The following is a 24,376-nucleotide window of genomic DNA, read 5'->3' as shown; positions in this document are numbered from 1 at the left end:
TTGCGAATGCGCGTGATTAGTTTCAAAGAATCCGTTATGAGCCGCCACTTTCCTTAATATGTGGCGACATCTGAACATTTGGTTGGAGTTAGCTCAAAGTGCCCATCATGAATTTTTTTTTAATATTCGTAAAAACTAAAGAATGAATTTTTACTAAATTTTTATTGAATTTTTAAAATTAGAACTCAATAAATTTTCGTGATAAAAAAAAAGATTTTACACTAATTCGTCAAAATTAAAACTTTTTGTATAAAAATTAAATGACAGTTTCGTTTTAGGAGTCTCTATTCCCAGAACTTGCAAGAAATGATACTTTTCCAACTTGAAAATATCTGAAAATATGTTTATTTTTTACAAGTTTATTATTTTTCGAAAAACTCCCTCAACTATTGCGTATTGGTGCGTATTGGTGCAATTAATTAAATTAGAATGAAACGAGATATACTTGTCGCACTCTAGGTTACTATACCAATGTACCACCAGTTCAGGAAGTTGTTGAAACAGAACAAACCTAAAATTTATTCATAGCCCATTCTTCTCTTTATGATTATCTTAAATTCAGCTCATTCAAATCTTTCATAATCAATAGAACGATTCATGGACGCTGCTACTGATCGTTTCATTGTTTTCGGAAGATTTGTAAGGTGAACTTATGTGAAATTCAACGAAAGACGGACTATGAATGGATCTTAGTCCGCCCCAGTGCGTCCAATCGAATTCGCCATCAGCTGAAAAGAATAGACCTATGCACGCATTCCCAGTACTGCGAGATCGGGAGAATTTCCCACGCTACAGCGCATGCCTGAAGTGACGTAGAACTACGTACATCTCAAAACCCACTGACGGTTTAAAGCGCATGACAGAGGATCCATGGAGGACCCTTTCTATTCTCCCTACAATTCCTTCATATTTTCTTTCAGAACAAAGGATCTTACGTCCATATTAGACTGACAGATTGAAAACTACAAGTGGACCAACTTAAATAACCAGGATTTAGATCACCTGATTTATCTGATTGTAATTTTCAATCCGTAGTATCATACGGGCGTTAAAATACCTTTAAATTTATACGGTACTGAGACTGCCACAGCGTTTGCTCAATGCGCATGCCCGGAAAATCTCCCGATCTCGCAGCACGGCGAGGAGGCGGCAGGTCCCTCAATCTGGTGGCATCGCGCCTCGTCAGGTCAGGTATTTTGGTAGGTACGAGCTGGTGCGGGTGTACTCGGCAGTGCAGTGGGAACTGGTGGAGCGTCGTGACGTGCCTTCTCGTTATTGCGTAATCGTCGAGGCCCGCCGAGCGGCACGAGAGCTGGCAGGAACGACCACGGCGAGCTGCGTCGAGAAGTGTCGCTTCGTCAACGAGCTGTTGTGCTGACAAGCGCGACGACAACGACGACAACGACGACGACGACGACGACGACGACGACAGGGAACAGCGAGGATTTCAACTGCGAGTGACGCTGCGGCAGCTCGACGACAGTGCCTCCCGCGGACCAAGAGATATGCCGCAGAGTGGAGGCGAGCGTTGCTAGCGCTAAGAAGGATGCGGTCGCGGTGTCCGCCGACGGATCGGTAACGAACGGTGAGGAACGGCTCAACATCCCCAGGAACATGTCGGCGATCAAGGATAGCAGCACGCCGCCGGGCGCGCCGCGCCAGCTGCCTGTGTTGAGCAACTTCAAGTATGAGTACTTCGTCGCGGGCATCTCCGGCGGCGTCGTTTCGACCCTGATGCTGCATCCGTTGGACCTCATCAAGATCCGATTCGCGGGTGAGTTACGCGAGCGAGCGGGAGAGACAGTGAGAGCGATCGAGCGAGCGACAGAGAAAGAAAGAGAGAGAGCGAGAGAGAGAGCGAGCGCACTTGCGAAAATGGCGACGGCTGTCACGTTGTGCCTCGCGATCGCCAGCACGTGGTGCTGTTTCCGGGAAGAACTGCGTCAAGGCGTCAATGATGCCTTCCCCGTCGGCTCGGCTCATCGTCGAGCGGCGGCACGGACGCCGTCCGTGCCGCCGCTCGCGGAAACGCCGTCCGCGTCCGAGTCGCGTCGTGCGCTCGCCGCGCTGGCTTGCGAAAACACCCGAGCGATTTCGTCAACCTCGCGGACCCGCACCTTTCTCGCCGAGAACTCTCGCGATCGTCCTTACTCGTGACGAGGAGGATCCCCGCGGGAAATCTCGAAAACGTGGTTGCCGCGGTTCTTTTCCTCTGCGTAGATCCCCATTATCCCTTCCTCCCCCTCTCGCTTTGTCTCTCTTCCTCTCTCTCTCTCTCTCTCTCTCTCGCTCGCTCGCTCTCTCTCTCTCTCTCTCTCTCTCTCTCTCTCTCTCTCTCTCTCTCTCTCTCTCTCTCGTCGCAGGGACGAATCGAACGTTCTCGTCCGTTCTCGTCTGGGAATCGCGAGCGAACGAGCGAGCGAGTTTCTGACGAACGAAGCGCAGCGGTCGTGATTCTCCGCTCTGGCGTTTCACTGGCGTGATAAGATTGAACGAGCGACAGATCTCGGGGCCGAGGTACACGCTGATTATCGGGGCACGCAGGCAACCCCGTCGTAGATGTGGAGACGCGGAGAAAAAGGAGTCCGAGGGTCGCGAGGGACGCTCGGGGAAAGCGGCGAGGCGTAGTTCCAGCTGATTCGGCGGGAACGCGATGATGATTACGAAACGTTTCCGCTCCAGAGAGAGGTGTTTATCTCGGAGGCGCCGTTTCGACAACGCGTTTCGTCATCGTCCTGACGTGAAACGAATGACTGATAACGAGCGACGGTCGACACGTGTCCCTGAAGATAAATGAGACGTCGTGGGATTGGTCGAAACTTTCGGACCTGGCAAGGCCCCCGCGAGCGAGGAAATTCCAGAAGTTCCTCCTGAGGAACGATCCTGCGAGATCTCCGGGTAGTCCTTCGCGATGTTCGCTTACGCTTTTCTAGCTAGCGACAAAGTGAAACTTGAGGTCTGTTCCTTTTAGCTGAAGCAGCTTGCGCTTTTCGCCGTTAGGCTGAAATAAGTATAGAAATTTGCGCCGAAGAGGAAAGGAGAACGAAGTCTCTCGGTGCAACACTCTTCAGCTAAAGAAGAACGGACCTTCGCTTTCTTTTTCTCGCGATGTATACTCGAGCGGTTCTTTTTAGCCGAGCCGAGCTGCGCTTTGCCGTTGGAGCGAACGAAGCGTATTCAATTTGGCGTCGAAGGCAGAAGGAAGGAAATTTCCCAGGAAACTGGAAAGAGAACAGGCCCTTTATTCTCTTCCGGAGGAAGAACCCGGTTCGGCGAAGAAGCACGAAAGTTATCGGACCGCGCGGAGGCGAAAACGTTCCGCGATCGTGCCGGAAGAAAACACTCCGAGACGGCCCCAGGACATTCGTACTCGTTCCTGCAATTCGATTCTGAATGAGAGGTAGTTGCTGCCGGACTGATAAGATAGAATCGAGCGATCCGAGTTCTATACGAGGCTGATTTCGTCATCGGCGAAAAAGCGGGGAACTGCGCGGCAGTTTCAGGTAGCAGAGAGAGAATTCCGTCTTACCTGAGAAATTCAAGGAACGATCCAATCGGACACTTTTTCGAACACGGTTTCTCAACAACCGGCCAGTTCTTTCCAGCAGCGAGACGAGAGAAAGACAGGACGAGAAAGACAGTTTCTTTATCCGCCAGAGTAGCGTAGCCGCGAACGTTGCGACAAGTCGAGCAGATCGATCGGAATGAATTTACAATCGGGCTGGAATTGTTGATTCATTTCGCTCATTCGTAAGAGAGAGAGAGAGAGAAAGAGAGAGAAGTACGTGTGATATCCATGGCTTTATGAGCCTTGGCCTTCGCTCATCCGCTTTAAACTTCCCGAAGCCTCTCGCCTCCTCGCGGACATCTACATTATCGCCTTCGACTGTGACGTCACAGACGAGGCGATAAATAGAGCTCTCTCTCTCTCTCTCTCTCTTTCTCTCTATCCTTCTTCCCTCACGGCAGCGCGCCTCGCGAAATCGCGGATTTCCGCGGCGCGTCGAGCTCTCCCAGCGGAATATTCGTTGGCCATTCACCAAAGCGTCAAGTCACGAGAATTCCGCGAGTTGCGTCAGCAGCGACACGTGACCGCCGTTATTGAATCGTGTGGTTGCGCGTGGCCGCCGAATCGCGCGCTCCCAGTTGGATCGCCGGGATTCAACAGATGGTGCGAACGAGTCTCTCTTCGCGGCCTCGTTTATTCTCGGAGGACGTGCGAATGCAATAGACATGGGGACGACAGCGGTGGCGGCGGCGGCTACTATAACGACGACGACGACGACGACGACTCTTGTTACTGTCCTGGGAACGCATTTCCCGAGGCGCGGCGTTATCGCGATAGCGAGAGATGAAAATTCCCCCGGCAAATAAGACGCATCGCGCGGAAAGAGCTGTTTTTGTACGCCGAGATACGCGATACGCGACACCAACACTACCACGATATTGGTGTGGCGATGATAAACGCGCGCGGGTACCCGATGCTCGATACTCGATACTTAGAATTGTGTATATACGCATCGAGAGAGAGAGAGAGAGAGTGTGTGTATGTATATCTAAACATTTAAATACCGCGTATCGCGAGGCGACGCGTTATCGCCGATTGGTTTCGCAAACAGAGCGAGAGCGGTGCGCGATAATTAACAGGCGAAATTAAATATATCGCGCGCGACTGCGATCGTGTGTATAATTCGGTCGAAAGATAGGAAATACGTTTGTATGATGATGATGATGAAAGTCGGCTCTGCGACGGCTCCGATAATCACTGCGATGACTTCGCACTTGGAGCCTTCACGATAAATTAATGAGTAAATTTAAAAGTGTATGACGTATACGGGGTGTCCGGCCAAACGTTAACACTATATTCTAGAATTGAGAACAAACAGAAAAGTTGAATAAACACAAGTCCGGAAACAACTCGTTAACGATATCAATTATATCAGTTGCAAGGAATGTCTGAGATTATTTACAGTATTAATCCCGTTAATTTTTATCTACGAGGTCATCTTAAAACTTTAGTTTACGCTGCGGGACTTGTTCAAAATATTGATGAACTTCAGAGACGTGTCGTAAATTTGTTTGTTATCATGCGAGACTCTTCTATCATTTTCGACCGAGTTCGCGGAAATCTTTACGAATTGAGATTAATGTAATTCGTTAATGGTTTTTGGTATATTCCGTATAATATGTGAAAGAAATATATCATATTTGAACATATTAATTCCAGACATCTCTCAGGTGTACTACTGGAATAATTCCCCCTATCTAGAATTATGAAAACCACGCAGGGAGATAAAACAACTGTTACAACTCTTTTGCGATAAGCGATCTAAGTCAATCTTTTGACAATATACGTCTAATGGGCGTACAATATTGTTACCTAAGTGCAAACTAAGCGTATTTCCGTCAAGGTTGACAATAAATCGAAGATATATGACGTTGTCTCTCTGGATAGAATTACGAAAGCAAATTTAATTCGACAAATCCGTACGAACACTTCGAGTTGTTTGTACGTCAAGAATTATTTTATCCGTAATTGTGAACAACTCGTAAATTTAGTTGATTAATTTCACATTAACATAACGTAACGTTATTTTTTCTTTTGGCATACATATATATCTCGAAATGAGCTCTTGGAGATTTTCGCAGTTGCTTATCAGCGATGACGTTATGTACTCTTTGATAAATTTAAATCTACGACAGAAGTGCTACCGTGAAGAGGCTCGTCCGGAAAGGATTGAACTAATCATTCGCGTTTTCCGATTGCAGTGAGCGATGGCCAAACGAATGCACCGCGGTACAACGGTCTCAGGAGTGCTATCAGCCAGATTGTCAAAACCGAGGGGGTGCGTGGACTTTATAGGGGTGTAACGCCGAACGTTCTAGGCTCAGGCAGTTCGTGGGGTTTCTACTTTTTCTTGTAAGTGCACAGCCTTTTATATTTCATTTGGCACGACGAGTTGCATACGACATGACGCGAATAATTCCAATTCGATGCGACACTCTAATTAAATGAAGCACGTTAGAGCCTGCGGTAGAGAGCTCAACTCGATTCTGCGGAGGATTGTCGTAAAGTCTAGAAACTCAAGAGAGAACCACGGTGGATGGTGCAATAAAATTCCCACGTCGTAATAACTTGTAAATAGCGGGGGCGGATTTATTTATATAAATTTTCTCGATTATTTATTTGGCGTGATGAGTTGGAGGAAGCGACGTGAATGTAATTCCAATTCGACGCAGCGCTTTAATTAAATGAAGCGTATTAAAGTCTGTGCGGTAGTTCAGTACCATAGCGGATTGATGAGTCACTAAGACTCAGGAGAGACGGCAACAAAGTTACACGTCATTGCAACTTGTAAACAGCAGGATGAATTTATTTATATCAATCCCGTCGGTTAGAAATTGAATCTGTCGCTTCGACGAAGAGTAAAGTAACACGCGAATAAATCCCGAATATGCGTTCGGAGACAACGAGTGACTGACTGAGTGATCGTATTGCAGCTACAATACGATAAAGACCTCGATTCAAGGTGGGAATTCGAAGAAACCGCTCGGACCGTCCATGCATATGTTCGCTGCCGCTGATGCCGGTGTGCTCACGTTGCTCATGACTAACCCGATATGGGTGGTGAAGACGCGATTGTGCTTGCAGTATGCCGAAGACGTCAAGCTGGCAGAATCCAAGAGGTATCGCGGAATGATGGACGCTTTAAAGAAGATTTACAAGACGGAGGGCATTAGAGGCTTGTATAAGGTACGCGAATATTCTCTCTTTCGATTGAAACCTTTGATCGGGTTGCGACTGGACTTTGCAGCAAGACGAGAAACGCTCTTGAGCGTTTCGTCGTTAGTAAGTTATCACACGGCCCATTTGTTTTTGCAGGGTTTAGTTCCTGGATTGTTTGGTGTCTCGCACGGTGCGATTCAATTCATGGCGTACGAAGAGATGAAGAATAAATACTATAATTATTTGAACGTAGCCATTGATACGAAGCTGGTGAGTTGAGAAATTGTATATTTGTGCGTTACGCATGTGTTTTTAAAAATGTCCCGTGCACCGCTGATGGCTTGACGTAATATTTAGCTTTAAAGCCTCGAAACTCTCGCTACTGTAGCTCAGATATTTTATCCACATGTTGTCCTCTATTGGATATTTGCTTGTGGGCGTGTTATTTATTGGATATTGGATATTTGTAGTATTATCTATCGGAAATGTCGCTCTTAGGTTAGTTGGAGAGTAAATTAACGAGAGATAAAAATTAACAAGTACATACTTCCCTCTTTGAATCTCAATATATTGTCGCAGTGTTAATTAAGTTGAAGAATATATCATTTATTATTAAAATAATTATTTAAAGTAATTAAAGTGATTATCCACGAAAGACTACACCTTACGCAAAATTTTTATTCTGATTATTTATTGTTGTATAAAATGAAATCTTGGGTTATACTTCGAATCGCGTGGGAGTCACATGTAATTTCTGCATGCAGTTCCTGAGATACATTACTATGAAGTCTCGCAATTTTACATTGAATTGTACTGGGAATCAACTACTCTTCGCTACTGTCACTTCAAACACATCGTGTGTTATTTTCTTTTATATTTTTTATTCGTGTGTGCTAATCTCTAATATACTACATGTTCAAATCATAAACAGCCTGCCGAAAGTGCCCGAATATCTCGTCTCACTGAATTGATAAGTTTATCATATGTTAAAACGAATGTAAGCAAGAAAGAATAACAAATCCTGAGAAGATTAGCAAATATTTCTACGCAATACTTGAATTCAAGTGATATATTGCTTCATTGAAATATGTTATTTTTGTTACATTTTTATATTTGGTACATTTCTAATTCAACGGATTGGAGATGGATCTCCGTGTTGATGTTTTTATCTGTTAGTCGTATAAGGTATTCACACAAGTTAGTCTATGGAAGCAAAAAATGTGAACATGGAAGAATAACATGAATGAAATATTTGAAGTGATTGCAAAACGATAAGTAACCGAATATAATCAGATATAAAATCGTAATGGTTTCAAGCGATATATTTCAGGAATTGGCAATTTAAGGTACAGATAATCAGGATTCCAATTTTACTCTACCCAATTTTACCATCTTTGATTAATTGATCGATCATTCCAATGAATTTAACCAATCACATTTATCGTTAAGCGGAATTGGCCGGAATTGACCAATCACGGTTAACATCTAATCGGTCGGTTAAGTTAATCGAAGATAGTGAAATTGGCTTTATAACACATATTAAAATAAAAATGATTTATAAGGTGTAACTTTTTGTAAATAATAACCATTATATAAGTAATTATTATATATATATATTGTTTAATTGTAATTACTAAAATGAAGTAATTAATATGTATTAATTAATTTATTATTAATATCTCATTCAAAAAATAATCGAAGGACTTTTAACAAGAAAGAAGAAAAAGTGATAAAATTTCAATTACAAATTAACTATAGTTAATTGTTCGCAAAAGAGTATAAAAGCGGACGTTGGAAGATATTGTTTCGCTGATAAAGCGTTTGATAAGAAACTAAAAGCGGTTGTACACGATGGTCAACATGCGATTTTTAATTACAGAGCACAACGGAATACATCGTCTTTGCTGCGTTATCGAAACTTATCGCCGCGGCGTCGACGTATCCTTATCAAGTAGTGAGGGCTCGGCTTCAGGATCATCACCACGACTACCGAGGCACCTGGCACTGCATTCAAATGACATGGAGGTCAGAAGGTTTTAGGGGTTTCTATAAGGGTTTATCACCTTACCTTTTACACGTTACGCCAAACATATGTCTCATTATTCTTATTTACGAGCATTTTACTAACGGCAGTTAATTCGCGTAAATACCTTATCGTTGTGGTCGCAAGTGAAAACTCTGCAACTTTAGACAATTATCGCAATCGACTCTATTTTTTATCATTTTTCTTGTTTTCCTTTTTTACGCTGTAGAATGCAATATCATGTATGTCGTAATGTAGGGCGTAACGATTTATCGAGAACTTACGATACATGAATGGATGTGCGCGTATGATCTCTCGACGACGACGACGACGACGACGTGGCCGTGGTACTCAACTCTTTTAATATAGACAATTATCACGCGTCGCGCGCAACTGTAAGTGCTATTGCGGTGCTATCATGCGGTTATACTATCATTCGAATTAGCAGTAGAAAGCCGTTTTTGTTATTCCGAGAGAAGAAGAAGAAGAAGAAGAGGTTTCGTTGTGTATAGAATAATTTTTCCGTCTCGAGTACTGCTCCTGTGCTCTGAAGATCGCCTGGAAGGGTTATCAGTAATATTTTTTATTTCCTTTCCCCGATAGAGATGAGACGTAGGTAGAGTTTGATAATGTATCGGTCTTCTGTTCTGACGCGTCAAGCGCAGACATATTTTCTATTATTTTTATTTCTATTTAATTTATAGTAGATTCTCGTTAAGTCGTATGACGTTGGACGAAGGAGGCACCTGACATGGGGGAATAGATACTTCAAAGAGCGGACTTTACTATTGCCATTTGAACTTTTCACTCGCAAACGAACGAGCGGACCGTGAAATGGCAATAGTTGGCGCGTATCTTACGTAGGACGTATATTTTATTTATTCTGTTCACGCTTTATTATCCAAGCACATACTGAGAGACTGCGATAGCAATAGAACGAACGAAGTTACTCTGTTATATTTCTCCCTTAATTTATAAAGCTTTAACTTATAAATTCACGGCGGGATTCGGCTGACGTGCTTTATGCAACGACAGCTTTGTTACGATACAATAAGGGGATTGTATTTTAATCGAAACGTCATTGGGATTGTATAAAGCACGTCACGACGATTAGACTGGTACGGAAGATAAGGACTTCTGTTTTACTGGCGTATCGCGTGGACGAATTGCGCGTCTCGACTAGACTCGGTTTAGTCGGCCGTACGCACGCATACACATATCGATACGCTTGTTTATACGCGCCGATAAGAGAAACAAAGTGGCACGAAACGAGGAACGTGCCGGAGCGAATGTGACGAAACGTTTTACGCGCAAGTACGCAAGCCGCGACACGCCGGCGAAAGATACTTCAGAATATCACGTCGCGGAAGACGACGTAATCTCGAGTGACGAGATTAGTAACCAAATATTCGCATAACCACGCGGAACATATGATATTTCCGATGCATAACGCGCGAACGAGATATATACGGACCGATGGTTTCTCCGTGTCTCCGCTTCATTCGGCGGGTTTCAGTGCGGATTGAGAAGTCGCCCAATTCCCGGCGACTCTGTCCTCTAATCCGTTTCGCTTTAGGTTTAAGGGCAAATGTAGCGAAAGTTGGCCGAATCTGTATTCTATCTTGTTTCCTACGACGAGAGAGAGAGAGAGAGAGAGAGAGAAAGAGAGAAAGAGGGACGGCTCTGCTCCTCTGTAACGCGATCACTTACCTCATTCTAATTAAATGGAGCACATTAGAGCCTTCCGTGATTGCTCGAATCTACGAAGGTCGTCGTAGGGCCCGAACACTCGTGAGGGCCACGGTAGATAGCAATAAGATTCAACTTGTAACGTCGTTGCAACTTGTAAATAGTAGGACAAATTTATTTATATCAATTCCCTTAGTTATAAAGTTGAGAATCTGTTTCTTTGGCGAAGAATAACGGAACACACGTGAGAGAAGATACTCGAGCGACATTGTGACGATATTAATAAACACACACACACGCACACACACACACACACACGCACGCATACACTCAGTCATGCCCGAAAGGTGTCTGTTATTGGATCGCTACCAACTTCTTCTGATTTCTCACATCTCCTCTGTCTCATTCTATCTTTATATTATCTCTGCTGTGTGACTATTTAGATGTATCATTGTCATCACCATCATTACCACCACCACCATCACCACCACTATCACTGTCTGTCGTCCCTGGATCTCATTTCTTCGCTCTGTCTCCCGATTTTATCGGTACTATTGACAATTTTCTGCCAACGAGCTGTTGATGGAGCAGCAAGATACATCATCGCGATGTAATCGCGATTTAATTAAATCACGTTTATCTCGATTATATCCTGCAGCGCAAAGATTTAGGTGATTTGCTAACTGTGAGAGCATGTGCAATGGCGTCGTGTGTATTATAACGAGGGCTTTGGGTACAGTAGTTTATAAGCCACCAGCAGTACGATTTTTGTGAACGTACGATTTTTTACGATATCATCAGCCACGTCCGATGCGTGTCGCATTTGGCACAAGTCTCCGGTCGCGATTATAATTGTGACGAAACACACAAAAATAAATCAAAGCAGCGCCTTAGAGAGAGTTCGCCGGCTGTCGCGCGATCCGGCAGCCCGCCAATCTATGTTTTTTTTTTTCCTTTTTTTCGTTCGTAGAAAATCTCACGTGGCATCAACAAGAATCGTACGCGGGTTCAATCAATCAGTGAGCGTCCTCTCCGGAGTACGTTTCGCGTTCTCGAATTTTGTTTGTTTGTCAAAGCAGAAAAGTAAAACAAAGGCGTATTGCTGGTGGTTCGTTGCAGGTATGAGAGTTGGCGCGGCTTTTACAAGGGATTAAGCGCAAACCTCATCAGGGTGACCCCGGCGACGGTTATTACATTCGTGGTCTACGAAAACTTTTTGCATTATCTGCGATCCAGCCGCATGGCGGAAGAAGTGCCGCTCGCCGTGTCTGCGCCTGCGGCCAGTCAGCTGAAGGAGTAAGGTGGACTCCTCCATGACGCGGTCGTCTGTTCCCACCGGCATGTTCGCTGAAACTCTCTCGATCGAACTTCACTGCTTCGGCATAAGAAGGAAATGTATTCCAGACATGAACTTCGGGAGACTCGAGTTCATTCTATTCCACTTTCCGGTGCTTAATTTGGCTCTAGCCGACACGCGTACACTTTGAGTTACTTTCTCAATATCTTGGAGCGAAATTCGATGGAGATTCGATACTGGAATTGACAGTATAAATATTGCTGTTCGCGAGAGTAAATGTTTGAAAAGTCCGTCGACATGAGAACATCTGGGAACATTTGGTCCAGTTTTGAACAGGAAGGTTGTCCGTGACTTTTCGTGCGAGTCTCGGAGTGTATCTATCTAGTTCAATGGAATAATTCATTTTTTAATGAGAAAATTCTTTCATCGGGCGAAACAAGCACGTTTGAAACTCAAAAAATTACGGACAGCCTTTGCGTTCACGACTATACAAGACATTGACAACTTACGGTCCTTCTGCTGTTTGAGTGGAATTTCTCTCCAAGAGATTTAGGGAGTGCTGATTGCTGTTGATTAGTAGTTACTGTGTTGTATTATTGGTTCCCGACGACGCGAGACACGCAGTCTGAGTGTCTGCTCTCTATGTATGGATTTTGCACAAATTGCGGATCGCCCAAGAATTTTTCCGTCATATCGCGAATGTGAATGTTAATGTGTTTGTCCTTCCTGCGTTAATGGATTTAACTAATTTACCCTGGGATGGACTAGTCTGTGTGAATTATATTCGACCGGAATGAAACAGGATCTTTAGGACTTTTAATTGAGGAGACGAATATTTAAGTACCGAATCTTTAATATTTCCCTATTACAGTTGAGTCTTTTCACTTCAAATAAACAATTAAGAATATCGTTTCGTAAAGGATCGCCCGCAATGTGTCGCAATAATTGACCAAAACGTTAAAAATATGTTAGAAGATGTTTGAATCTGTGTGTGGACTCGTGTAAGAAAATCGTATGAGAAAATCCGTGAAATAAATCGTGTTGCTGACTTGCGTGTCGCCTTTTATAAGCAGGTGATGAGATACTCCCGCGCGAGTTCTTACCATCTTATCAGTAGTAGAGGAAAGATGCTTCTCACGACATAAGAGTAATAATCAATAATCAATATCAATCGTTTTGTCAATTATCATTTCATTCTCCCGTTCTTTTATCGATTCATAGTCATGTTTTCGAACATAATTCTTTATCGATTGAATTTGGAAAGTTACGTGGATGTAACACCTTCCCCTTTAAAGTCATACGTGGTAAGTTAATTATGAAACCACGTATGAGCGCAATTAAAAGAATTAGAGTTAGTTAGTTCATATAGTGCGAAAATTTTCGTGAATATTCATGAAAGTGATTTGATGTAACTTTCCTTTTAATTATTTTGATACAATATTTTATTCGGCCTGTTCAATATAAGGCCTGTTCGTTTTGTCTGCATTGCTGAACTGGTGCATTAAGTTAAAGTGAGACAAACATAGGTTTTCTCACTTCAATTTGTGTACTCCAGTTCAGCAGTGCAGACAAAACTAACAGGCCTAATATATAAGATGTATTATAGTATATGAAACATAATTAATATAATATTATATATTTTATATATATTTTTAAAATATTATTTATTTAATTTGATATATGTGGTGTTGATTTTGGTATAATATAATCTATTGAGTATAAACTAATATATAATATATAATACGTTTAATGTTGGATTTTTAATATCTTCGCTTTACGTATCGTTCTTTTTTCTCATGAAATTGTACAAGCCTGTTTCTAACACTTTTTCAATACATTCTTGGCATTCGCTGCCAGGTCCCTTTTCTTCTAATACTTGTTTAAAACAATAAAAATAATATAATTTTAGATTAGGGTGGTAATTTCCCCTATGAATCACGAAATGGCGTTTTCCAAGTTTTTCAAAATTTTGTGGTGTATAAGTCATATAGCAAGCGTTGCACAATCTCTTTTTTTTTTTTTTAAACTTTTTCCAATATAAATGTCTTGTTCAATTGGTTTTAAACAATAACTGTACGTTATAGCCAAATATTCATAATTTTTTTCTTTGTAATCCTCCGGTCGTATACCGTCAATAGGGCCATAAAATTCATTAAAATTTTTGTTTTCCTGGCCCACTGGAATCTTCATGTTCCAATATTAAGGAAATAATAAATTTAATTCAACTAATTTCAGAAAAGAACGTATGCGTACTATAATGTATTCAAATGGAATAAAAAATTTATTTAAAATTATTTTACTTGGTTTTAAGTTTTCCGTTTTTTTTTTTTTTTTTAAAGAAAACGGTTTTTAAAAAAACGGTTTTTAAAATGAAACGAAAAACTTAAAATCAAGTAAGTAAAATAATTTTAAGTAAATATTTTATTACATTTGAATACATTCACATTATAGTAGGCACATGTTTTTTTCTCAAAATCCAAAATCAACACCACATATATCAAATTAAATAAATAATAATATTTTAAAAATATGTATAAAATATATAATATATTAATTATGTTTCATATATCATAATACATCTTATATTATATTGACCGAATAAAATATTGTATCAAATTAATTAAAAGGGAAATTACATCAAAACACTTTTATGAATATTCACGAAAACTTTCGCACTATATGAACTAACTCTAATTCTTTTAATTGCGCTCATACATGGTTTCATAACTTACCACGTATGACTTTAAGGGGGAAGGTGTTACATTACATACACGTAACTTTCCAAATTCAATCGATAAAGAATTATGTTCGGAAACATGACTATGAATCGATAAAAGAACGGGAGAATGAAATGACAAAAGACAATTGACAAAATGATATTGATTATTGATTACTACTCCTATGTCGTGAGAAGCATCTTTCCCCTACTACTGATAAGGTGATTAAAACTCGCGCGGGAGTATCTCATCACCTGCTTATAAAAGGAGACACGCAAACCAGGGACACGATTTATTTCACGCATTTTCTCATACGATTTTCTTACACGATTTCTTACACGAGTCCACACACAAATTCAAACATCTTCTAACACATTTTTAACGTTTGGGTCAATTATTGCGACACATTGCGGGCGATCCTTTACGAAAAGATATTGTTAATTGTTTATTTGAGGTGAAAAGACTCAATTGTAATAGGTAAATATTAAAAATTCGGTATTTAATTATTCGTCTCCTCAATTAAAAGTCCTAAAGATCCTGTTTCATTCCGGTCAAATATAATTCACGCGTACTAGTACATCTCAGGGTAAATTGGTTAAATCCATTGACCCAAAAAGGACAAACACATTAACATTCACATTCGCGATGTGACAGCACGAACAACGTAGATCAGTATTCCATAAAGTATTGCTTCATATGCATGTAGATAAGAGACAGTTCAACGAAAGCGTGTTGATCGACAACGGTTAAGTTGTTGAGACTGCATTTCCGCGACGATTTTTCCAAAAATACACGCGTTAGTCTTCGCATTCTTTAAACTTTTGGTTTCCTTTGTGTTTGTGTTGTACTTTTCCTTTGTTCATGAAAGAAGTCTATCCGAGAGCGCGTCCTCGTACGTTTAATTCATGTAATTGTGTGTACAAGCGTCTTAATTAGCGCCCGTAAATTAAGTGTTGAGATCGACTTTGTGCGACAATCTTCACAAGATCCGCGTTGGTCCTTCTCTTATGTTTTTTTTATGTTTCGTTTAAATTTTTATGTGCTATAAGCTTCAAACAGTTTTTGTAGAACTTTGTCTTTTCTTTCGATTTAATGGTTAGTTTATGTACAGTCTGTCTGTAATTATGCATAATATCGGACGACTTTTAATAGACGTTGCATTTATCAATGATGCAGGAAGCCGTTTAAATGGCGCCGATACGATCGCTCACTAGATCGAAAGGATTGACGGGGCATTTCTTGTAACGTCGGTCGCAATGCTGTTCATGTTCGGCCTCTGTAATTTCGTCCGGGAGATTTTCGTCCTTCGAGCTGGACGGTCTATCGTAAAGATATAAAAAAAAAATATGTTATAGCAAATTCATGAAAAGTCCATCGCGAAAACTTTCCCGTGGGTCCTTGGAAACACGCGCGGAATAATTCGCGAACTTTTAGGCGGCTTACTTTTAGGAACTTAAAGTCATAGATATCGTTAAATCCTTTGCAAAGCACAGGAGAGGTGAGCCATCACACGCAAAACGGGAAAATTGGCTCGTTTTTTGCGCAAAATATTTTCTGTAGTTCTGTCGTTTGTATCATGCGTCTCTGAGATTCGTTAGCACGAATGAGAATAAAAATGAGAATCGACATGTTGCTAGAAAATTTAATTTCCCGAATCGCCTTCCTCGCGCACATGATCGACACAGTAACGTAAACACCATTATTGTTGTATGTGTGTGTGGGGCTATATAATATCATAATAACGTATTATGTAGCGTCTCCTTATAGAGTGCTACTCACGTAAATACGATCTGCAGGATATCACCGAGCACACCGTTTTCGCTTAGAGGATATTTCGCAGCCTCGCAAATTACTCGCAGTAGACAATCCAGTCCAGGATAACCCAGGCTTTTGCACATATGAAATTAATTAATATGCGAGTTGCAGTGTCGTAAATCATCTGCTAAATTACATTTGTCTGTGTCGTTATGAAGAGGGAAAGGAGAACAGGATAAAGAGAATCAGAAGAGAGGAGGAGCCTTCTGGTGAAATTGTCTCGATAATTGAGACATGAGAGATATCGGGGAAAAAAATATATAAAATCGATAGGCGTGCGGATATTCGCTACATACCTTTCTAGCTTCTTGATAGATGCTTCGTACATCAATCGACGATCGAGACTTCGTTTTGCGAGATAATTTTCTTCGTGATAATGACTCGTGTTCCACGGCACTCCGTAATTCGCCTCGAAGTAGTACGCCACGGCGATTGATTTGTCGGGAATGTCCACTGGGATCGACACGGCAAAGAATATCTACGGGTGAAAATACATGTAAATATATGTAAATACACTATCTCAGTCTCGTATCTGGATTCAATTTTCATTTTGTTTATGTTAACTTTAATAAGCAGTGCGTTGTTACATGTACAGTTAGTTTATCGACTGCAGGTAGAATATGCGCAACAACCAAATACTAAATAATCTAATAAAGATGAATGCAGATAATGAGTGTGTAAGAAAAGTCTTGTTGCTGTGTTTATTATTATTTTATATTCCCTCAAGAGTCGACGGAATATTACCCGGTAAACAGGAAACATAACATGCTGAGACATTGATTTCGCGTGAGACTCATGAATGTTTTTATTTAATATTTTACAAATGTTTTTTTACAAAAGTATCATCGGATAATGCGATCTTTCCAAATATTGTAAAAACATCTTGGAAACATTGAAGTGTCATAGTTACTCGTAATAATGCCGACACAACGTTACAAATTACACATTAGGAGATGATACGCACTCTTGAATATTATTGCAATAACGTTTTGTTCACTGGGTATATAATCAGCCGACGAGAATAATAAGCGCACGCTTCATTACGTCGCGATATCTTTGTTATTCAATCTTGTTATTCGATCCGAGATGCAAGGCGAAAATCTTATTTAATGACTATCCTAATTTGTGATAATTGCTTTCCTTAATAATAAGTCAGCTAATGCGAGTCTATATTTGTCCTACATTTTTTTTTCTTTTATATATTATCAATCATAACAGGTTTCGAGTAAAATTAAAAATCATAATATTGAAACGTGCTGTAATTACAAGCGAAAAACAAAATCGCCAAACCGAGCGACGCGTACGCATCGCAGAACGGTTTAGTGAATTGATCATCGTAATTTTTCATGTACACCCTTTATATGCATACTCCTGTATGTACACATTTTTCTATATAAATATCGATATAGATACCGATATTTTTCAAAATTATCGATATTATCGTTATCGATGGTTTTTAAATGACGATAATATCGTTATCGATATTCTGAGAAATCGTTGCGTTCCTAAGTGACGCAAATTTGGCGACGGGCTTGCCAGAGAATTTCCCCCACCACTCACGCACATTTAGCCGGCTCGGTCTAGCCGCGTGACAGTGTCGAGTGCGTGGCCCACACGAATGGACCGAGTTAGCTGTGTGCGTGCGTGGTGGGGGAAATTCTCTGGCCGGCCCGCCATCAATTCCGATCACTGGAGGATGGAAGATGCTGAACGCGATGGAGGACGGAACGAGATTTGCGGTACATCGTATATTTCCAGGTATGTCGAATTATTTATTGTTTTCGATTTTCTCCGTTCTTAACGGACCTACGACGGCTACGACGAACTCACTGAGAATGAGATACGCCCGAGCCGGAATTTCGATTCTAACCTGAATCTCGCGAACGTCGCGAAATCGCGCCGATTCGCGCCTTTAAGACCGGAATGATTCATGCTTATAAGTTATTTATAATGTTTGAGAATGTAGATACAGATTAACGTGTTGATGCTTTCTTACACATGTGTGTGAAACATGTACATTATGTAATGTATACACACATACGTGTATTATGTTTGCGAGTATCTATTTTCCATAAAAGTGCTCACGGCACCTGACCAGAGAGCGTTCTAGAAGCTCTTTTAGGTCCTTCTTTAACAATTTCCCCAGGTAGAACGGAAAATCACGATGACATCAAAATGACGAGAAAATGGCCGAATCATAATGCAAAAATGAATTTTCTTCATCATTTTGACGTCATTCTGATGTCATCATAATTTTCTGTTCTGCCTAGGTTATGTTGACAAACAGTCCGTGAAAAAAAAAATTTCGTAGTAGAACACGACAGTCGAAAATACTTCTATGGAGATTTCGCACAAACTGCTCGTTGTTGTACTTTCGGGCTCTTATTATCGAGCATCTTACTAATCGTTTGGCTTTCTCGTTACACATTATGCGAGTATCTTGTAAAGTGATAAATACAAGCTGCGCGGTACGTTCGCGCGCGGAATGTTGTCCTTGTCGTTGTTTAACGGGGACATTACGTGTGTTGCAGTGTGTTGTTCCAGCATGAGCGGTTAAATCTTCACGCGGAGCAAACGACGCGGTAAGTACCAACTTGCACAATGTTGTATTGTGAGGTTCTGCGCCGGACTTTCATGAATGCGGAATTTGCGAGATACGTTAATAACGCAGAAAACCGCCGAGTTTTGGCTCGGGTAAGCGGTGAAAAAAAATGAAACAAATCATTACTTTCTTTTTTTGCAACAAGCATCATTTTATCATAAATAAATAAATATTGATATGTAGATTTGCTACGATTTTGCGCGAGAGTTTGGTAAATGTCGAGTGATCGAATGTGTTACATCGTGACTTTTTCGTGGCGGGACAAGACGGGTTTCCGCCGACGTGTTTAATAATGCGCAGTGAGTTCGTCGATTGTAACGCGTTTGCGCTGAAAATTCTCTCGAATCACGCTACGCACGTACCTTCAAAGGGGCCGAACGATTAATACCTATCTGTATCGATGTAATACGCGGCCGCTCGGCGGCAGTTCGGGGCGCATTAGCAGATGAAAAATGAATGATTGATCCGTCATACCCCCGTATTGCTGCCCTCGGGAAATCTGACAGATCGCATATGTCTCGATACGCCGTGTGTGATATTTTTTACTGCCGACACATGTGTCGACTTCGTAAGGCACCACAGCGACAAAAGCAGCATCGTCGTGATTCGGTGTCTGGAAAAAGAGAAAAAAAAATTGAAATCCGCGTGTCCACACGCAGCGGCCAAACAGTTGCTTTCGTTTACTCAATGAAACGAATTTTTATGACTCTTACGTGCAACAAGTATCTGTTGTTCAATTATGAGTAGTGATTTCAGAAAATTCAATTAGCTTTTAGTACGACCGACGGAGGTGAACGCGCGACGGTGAACGTTTCTGCGAAAGATTACACGCGGGAAGTCGACTGCTGATTAAACGGTTGGCCTTGTTTATCCAACAAGTACGTTTTTGTATAATCAAAATCGCTAATAACAATAATCCAATGCGACGAAAATTGGCAGTAAAAATTACACGAAACAGAGTCGGTCGACGGTCAAACGTGTGTGCTCTCTTGCTCGTTCAATGAAACGAATTTACAACGTGCAGCGCAAGTGCCTTTGATATAATTAAATCGTTAATAAGTCTTCCGCGCGCAACAAAAATTGACAATAAAAATAATGACGAAACGAGAGTCGATCGACGCTCAAACGGCGGATCTTGTTTATTCGATCAAACGAATTTGCACAACACACGCTAAGTATGCTCGGTCGAAACGACACATCTCTCTTTACCTCGGCATCACGCGCTCTCTGTATTCGCAGTTCGACCTATGAAAACAACGAAACGTCAATAATAGCCCGCGGGAGAAAAAGCCGCGCGTAATAGCGCCACTTAAATTCCAGCGTGTTCTCGTAAAATATACAGAGAGAGAGAGAGAGAGAGAGAGAGAGAGGGAGACCCGCGATACACAGACAGCCGAATAATATTTTTAGAATGTCACGGGGAGTTCTCCTCGCGGATATTGTTCTTGCGAGACTCGCGTGGCACGCTTGGCTTAAGCTCGCATTATATATCTCCGAACAGTAACCTCGAGCAACAACGACTGCGAGCTTTCTCTCTCTCTCTCTCTCTCTCTCTCTCTCTCTCTCTCTCTCTCTCGAGTCGCTACGGAGAGACTTTCAGAGAAGAAAACCTCGAGCCGCGTTTGCGAAAAAATAAACGGTTTGTGAAATTGCAATTGATTGCGTGCGCGCGCGCGCGATTTCATAGATTTGGGGAATGCGATTTTCAATCGGCCGTGATTCCATGTAACCAACTCGATTTTGAATTACACACATGAAAATTGAAATCGCATTTTTGCGTTTGCAAGTAACAGATTTTCAGCGAGGCGTAATTTTGATCCGCATACGCGTATGGGATCTGTTTTATCGTATTTTGCGACAAAAATTCAGTTGCACGTCGCGTTGCGATTCAAAAGGAGAAAGTCATAGTGCTCGCGCTATCGCAAATATTGCGAAATCGCGCATTCTTACGGATGAAGAGGCAGGGGATTCCGCCTGAATGCGTGACGTTTTGTTTACGTTTATGCCACAGCGACCTTGCTCACCCTCTCCCGCCCCGTCTCAGCTGATCGCTAACCACGTGGTCGTTGACTTTGTTCACGAGTGCCCATCCAGGCCCACTCAGTACGTCATATTAAGCCTTGCTCACACTGTCCGTTCAACATGCACGTCAACTGTTTTAATTAACTAATTTTAAACAAAATTTATTTCGGAATGGCGCATATCCCGTGGGGCGCGATCGATCTGATTTTTTATATATAGAAGAACAAATCGACATAAATCAATGAAACAGATATTCAAATTTTTGTATTTCTCATTATTGGGTTATCTCACGTAATGCTTTCTTGTAATGTAATGTTTTCTTATTGATCAAGATGAATGATATAATATTTTATAGTTATATTTATCGCATAATGTCGTACAATGTGTATGTATTATTCGAATTTACAAAGTGTTTTGTACAAAGTGATAGCGTGTCAGTTGAAAATTTAATAATTTAAGAGTGAGAAAATAGATAAACGTTGTCATGAAAGAGAATGTTTGAGACATATTTTGCTTTGAGAGTTTCGAAATACGGTATCCAAAAAGACCCTGATTCATTCTTTGTAGTTTAAAACACAAAAACCTCTATCGCCAGGGTATTGAAAATTTAAAATAAAATTAAATTAAAAAGACGAGAACAAGTTATAAGTAATAGTGGTCAATATATCTTAGATCAAAGTTGGATGTGTTGGATTTCAGCACTTACTGTAAGAAGTCGCTTTACTTATGAGATGACCCGATATATTCAGAGAGTAACTTTCGCGATTAAAGATCTCGATGGATTCTTATTCTCACTCGCGACACGGCCCGGCTTTTAGATCCTCTCTTTCTCTTTCGCTCTTCCTGACATTAGCCGCTACAAAGGAAAAAAAAAAAAGTAAAGATATGCTCGGCGATATCCGTCGTTTCCTTTCTTTATTTCGCGCGTCCCTTCGATCTATCTCGCGATCGCCTCGTTGTTCTTCGCACGCGCGCGAAACATCGGAGACGATTCGCCGCTCGTGCCGTTCGCAATTGCAACGGTTTTTTGCCGGAGAACGAAACGAAGAAAGAAATTTATTTCCGGGATGGCCGAGTCGCGCGCACACATTAGTAACATTAATTGTCTCGCGCCTTCCTCCTCTCTCTCTCTCGCGCGCGCGCGCGCGCGTTTCCCTTTTTTCTTCAAACTTTACGACGGGGACTCGTGCCTCTCGCGGGCTTCTTTATCTCTCGATGATGCTGCTCGTGCGAGGATAATCTCGTATCAGATACTCACTTTCTCATCCCTTCAGCGTGCAGCTGCAGCCGGATACGCGAGAGTCTCACGAGAGTTTTCTGCCGAGTGGCGAATCGACCCGCGCGCCGAACTCGTCTGCGAAGTGAAGATGACGTCGGTTAACGCCGGGCTAATAATTGTGGTCGTTACTAAAGGTGCAATAATGAGTCTCGTTTTTACACAACGTGTTTTTAACGTCCTCGCGGTAGATCCTGTCATAGGCACTTAAAGTTTACGAGAAGAGATTTGCAAAGGAAAAATTGCTGGAGGATTTTGTTATCGAAAAGCACATCGCGTTATATTCTGCTTTCACGTCGCGAGAGATAAATTTACTAGAAGCAAATGATTCCATTTGAAAGTCACTAATATATTATTAATCGTGAACGTTACTAAACGTGTAACAATGAGCGTAACTCGTCGAGCCGTCACGACGTAGTTAACATATCTCCTGTTATAGGCACAGTTAAGAGTTTACGCGAAGAGTTATTCGGAGTAAAAATTACTTGAAACTCATAGGGAGAAAATTTTAGAGTGAAAATCGCTATAGATCTTTTTCACTCACATTGGCACGACCGAACACTTTCGCCCGAATCTCTTCATGGGTGGATTTATTAAAATCAGAAGGAAATGATTTAATTTTTCTGAGTGACGTAGATATGGCATTTGTCGATCATGTGACCTCTTTGTTTCCCCTGGAATTTTGTGGCAAATGTTTCTCATTCACAGTAATATTTTGTCGACGATGTTCGACTTAAAGAAGAAAAATTGAACGTATATCTAATAAACGTGTACACATGCGCGTATATGCGTGTACGTGTGCGTGCACACATGTGTATCAGTATCCCTGAAGAGGTTAATTTATTACCCTTCCGCTTCATATGCGCCGTTTATATTTTACGAATGAAAGTCTACTGTCTCGAAATGGATTTAATTTATGCGAAAGGAACTATATAATATTCTCTCTGTGCAAAATAAGATGGAGTAGGATAAAATACAGTAGAATAGCATATAATAGGATAAAATAGGATAAAAAACGGAATCTTACACGCCAGACTTACACGCCGTAGGATACAAATCTAGTCAGAGTCAACAATCGAGTGCAATTACGATAAAGCGTAAAGCAATTATGACAAAGTGTACAGTAGATGGCCAGAGTTTAAGAGCTACGTTTGACAGCTCCTTTGGTCGCGTTTTTTCTTTTCTCGTCGAATTACAAGCAGTACTTCGCGAATGAAGGGATGCAGCATCGCGACGTGCGAGTTAACCCTTTCACTGTTAGTGGGAAGTGTACTTCCCACCTTTTCTTGACTCAATTTTGCGTTGTAAATCCCCCGATTAGTTCTTCAAAATTATGTAATCGGAGATTTGAGTTTTCCAGATAACTGAATAGTTGCTCAACATACTCCAATAGGTTTTTATACCCAATTATTTATTTGTGATTATTTGTAACAAATCAAAGTTGAAAAAAATGCTGTTTTTCGGGAAAAATCGATTCCTTGGAGAGTATTGAATGTAGAGGTCTGAAATTTTCACCAAATATTTTTCTGATGCACAAAAACATATATTTTTTTTCAGTATTTTTTTGCAGGTTAGATTTTTTTTTATAAGTAAATATTTCTACAAAAACGGCCAAAATCTGATTTTTTTGCACTTTTTAGCTCTATTTTCCTAGTTTTTTCATTCTGTATTTCCATCTCTTATCCATACTATCAATATTATTTTACTAAAAAATGAATGTTTAATCTCTAATAAACATAAATATGCAGTATTGAACATTTTCCCATAGTTAATAATAAGTTTTTTCCAACTCGATCGAGTTCCACGGTCTAGAATCATATGTTCTTATCACGACCTGGTCATTATTTAATAATAATTGGAATTTTCATTAAGTTTGTACATCATGATCGCCATATTGAGTCTGCCATTTTGAATTTTGCAAATCTGACCGTAGATTCGTAATCGGCGACCCTAAAAACGTAGAACTACCAAATATTTCAATAATTCTCTCAAGGGAAGTTAATTCAGCAGTGAAAGGGTTAAAGGGAGTCGCGTGTTTTGGGAAATGTTGAAGAAATAAAGGAGAGAAGCGAATTTTCGTGGATTCCACAGCATTGTGTACACGCACGCATATTATACATTTATACGTAGATCGGAGCGTGTATCGAGCGAGGCTCGATCGTTCAGACGGTGGAATGAGATTACGATTCGCGCGATGCATTAATCCTG

General features: G+C 41.1%; 2 protein-coding genes across 3 annotated transcripts; one reads left to right on the top strand and one right to left on the bottom strand.

Moving 5' to 3' along the window:
- The first annotated feature begins 1,113 nt into the window (after nt 1-1,113).
- Nucleotides 1,114-12,222, top strand: LOC105191781 (mitochondrial folate transporter/carrier). 2 transcript variants are annotated; one of them, XM_011155434.3, is made up of 6 exons: nt 1,114-1,774; nt 5,770-5,920; nt 6,502-6,754; nt 6,884-6,997; nt 8,607-8,752; nt 11,559-12,222. In XM_011155434.3, the coding sequence occupies exons 1-6, from the start codon at nt 1,615-1,617 to the stop codon at nt 11,737-11,739; spliced, it is 1,005 nt and encodes a 334-aa protein (XP_011153736.1). In that variant the 5' UTR covers nt 1,114-1,614; the 3' UTR covers nt 11,740-12,222. The 2 variants fall into 2 exon arrangements, with proteins under 2 accessions (XP_011153736.1, XP_025152811.1); XM_025297026.1 differs by lacking the exon at nt 1,114-1,774 and adding an exon at nt 3,268-3,400.
- Nucleotides 12,223-15,637: 3,415 nt separating this feature from the next.
- Nucleotides 15,638-17,045, bottom strand: LOC105191786 (uncharacterized). Its single transcript, XM_011155440.2, has 4 exons — nt 17,013-17,045; nt 16,565-16,746; nt 16,233-16,340; nt 15,638-15,773 (listed from the first exon to the last, which is right to left on the bottom strand). Exons 1-4 carry the CDS (start codon nt 17,043-17,045, stop codon nt 15,638-15,640), a joined length of 459 nt encoding a protein of 152 aa, XP_011153742.1.
- Nucleotides 17,046-24,376: the final 7,331 nt, after the last annotated feature.

The sequence above is a fragment of the Harpegnathos saltator genome, unplaced genomic scaffold, assembly GCF_003227715.2.
Source record: "Harpegnathos saltator strain DR-91 unplaced genomic scaffold, Hsal_v8.6 scaffold167, whole genome shotgun sequence".
NCBI classification, from domain to species: Eukaryota; Metazoa; Arthropoda; class Insecta; order Hymenoptera; family Formicidae; genus Harpegnathos; species Harpegnathos saltator.
The sequence above is the reverse complement of the archived record's forward strand: the minus strand, read 5'-3'. Positions and strand labels throughout refer to the sequence as shown.

What these genes read in the sequence shown, in the direction of transcription:
- LOC105191781 (XM_011155434.3), top strand. Translation starts at nt 1,615, where the DNA reads ATGTCGGCGATCAAGGATAGCAGCACGCCGCCGGGCGCGCCGCGCCAG. An exon ending in TGGGGTTTCTACTTTTTCTT is followed by an intron (nt 5,921 to 6,501) that starts GTAAGTGCACAG and finishes ATCGTATTGCAG; the next exon opens with CTACAATACGATAAAGACCT. An exon ending in TAGCCATTGATACGAAGCTG is followed by an intron (nt 6,998 to 8,606) that starts GTGAGTTGAGAA and finishes TTTTAATTACAG; the next exon opens with AGCACAACGGAATACATCGT.
- LOC105191786 (XM_011155440.2), bottom strand. Translation starts at nt 17,045, where the DNA reads ATGTCTCAGCATGTTATGTTTCCTGTTTACCGG. An exon ending in TTATGTTTCCTGTTTACCGG is followed by an intron (nt 16,747 to 17,012) that starts GTAATATTCCGT and finishes TTTCACCCGTAG; the next exon opens with ATATTCTTTGCCGTGTCGAT. An exon ending in ATCCTGCAGATCGTATTTAC is followed by an intron (nt 15,774 to 16,232) that starts GTGAGTAGCACT and finishes TCTTTACGATAG; the next exon opens with ACCGTCCAGCTCGAAGGACG.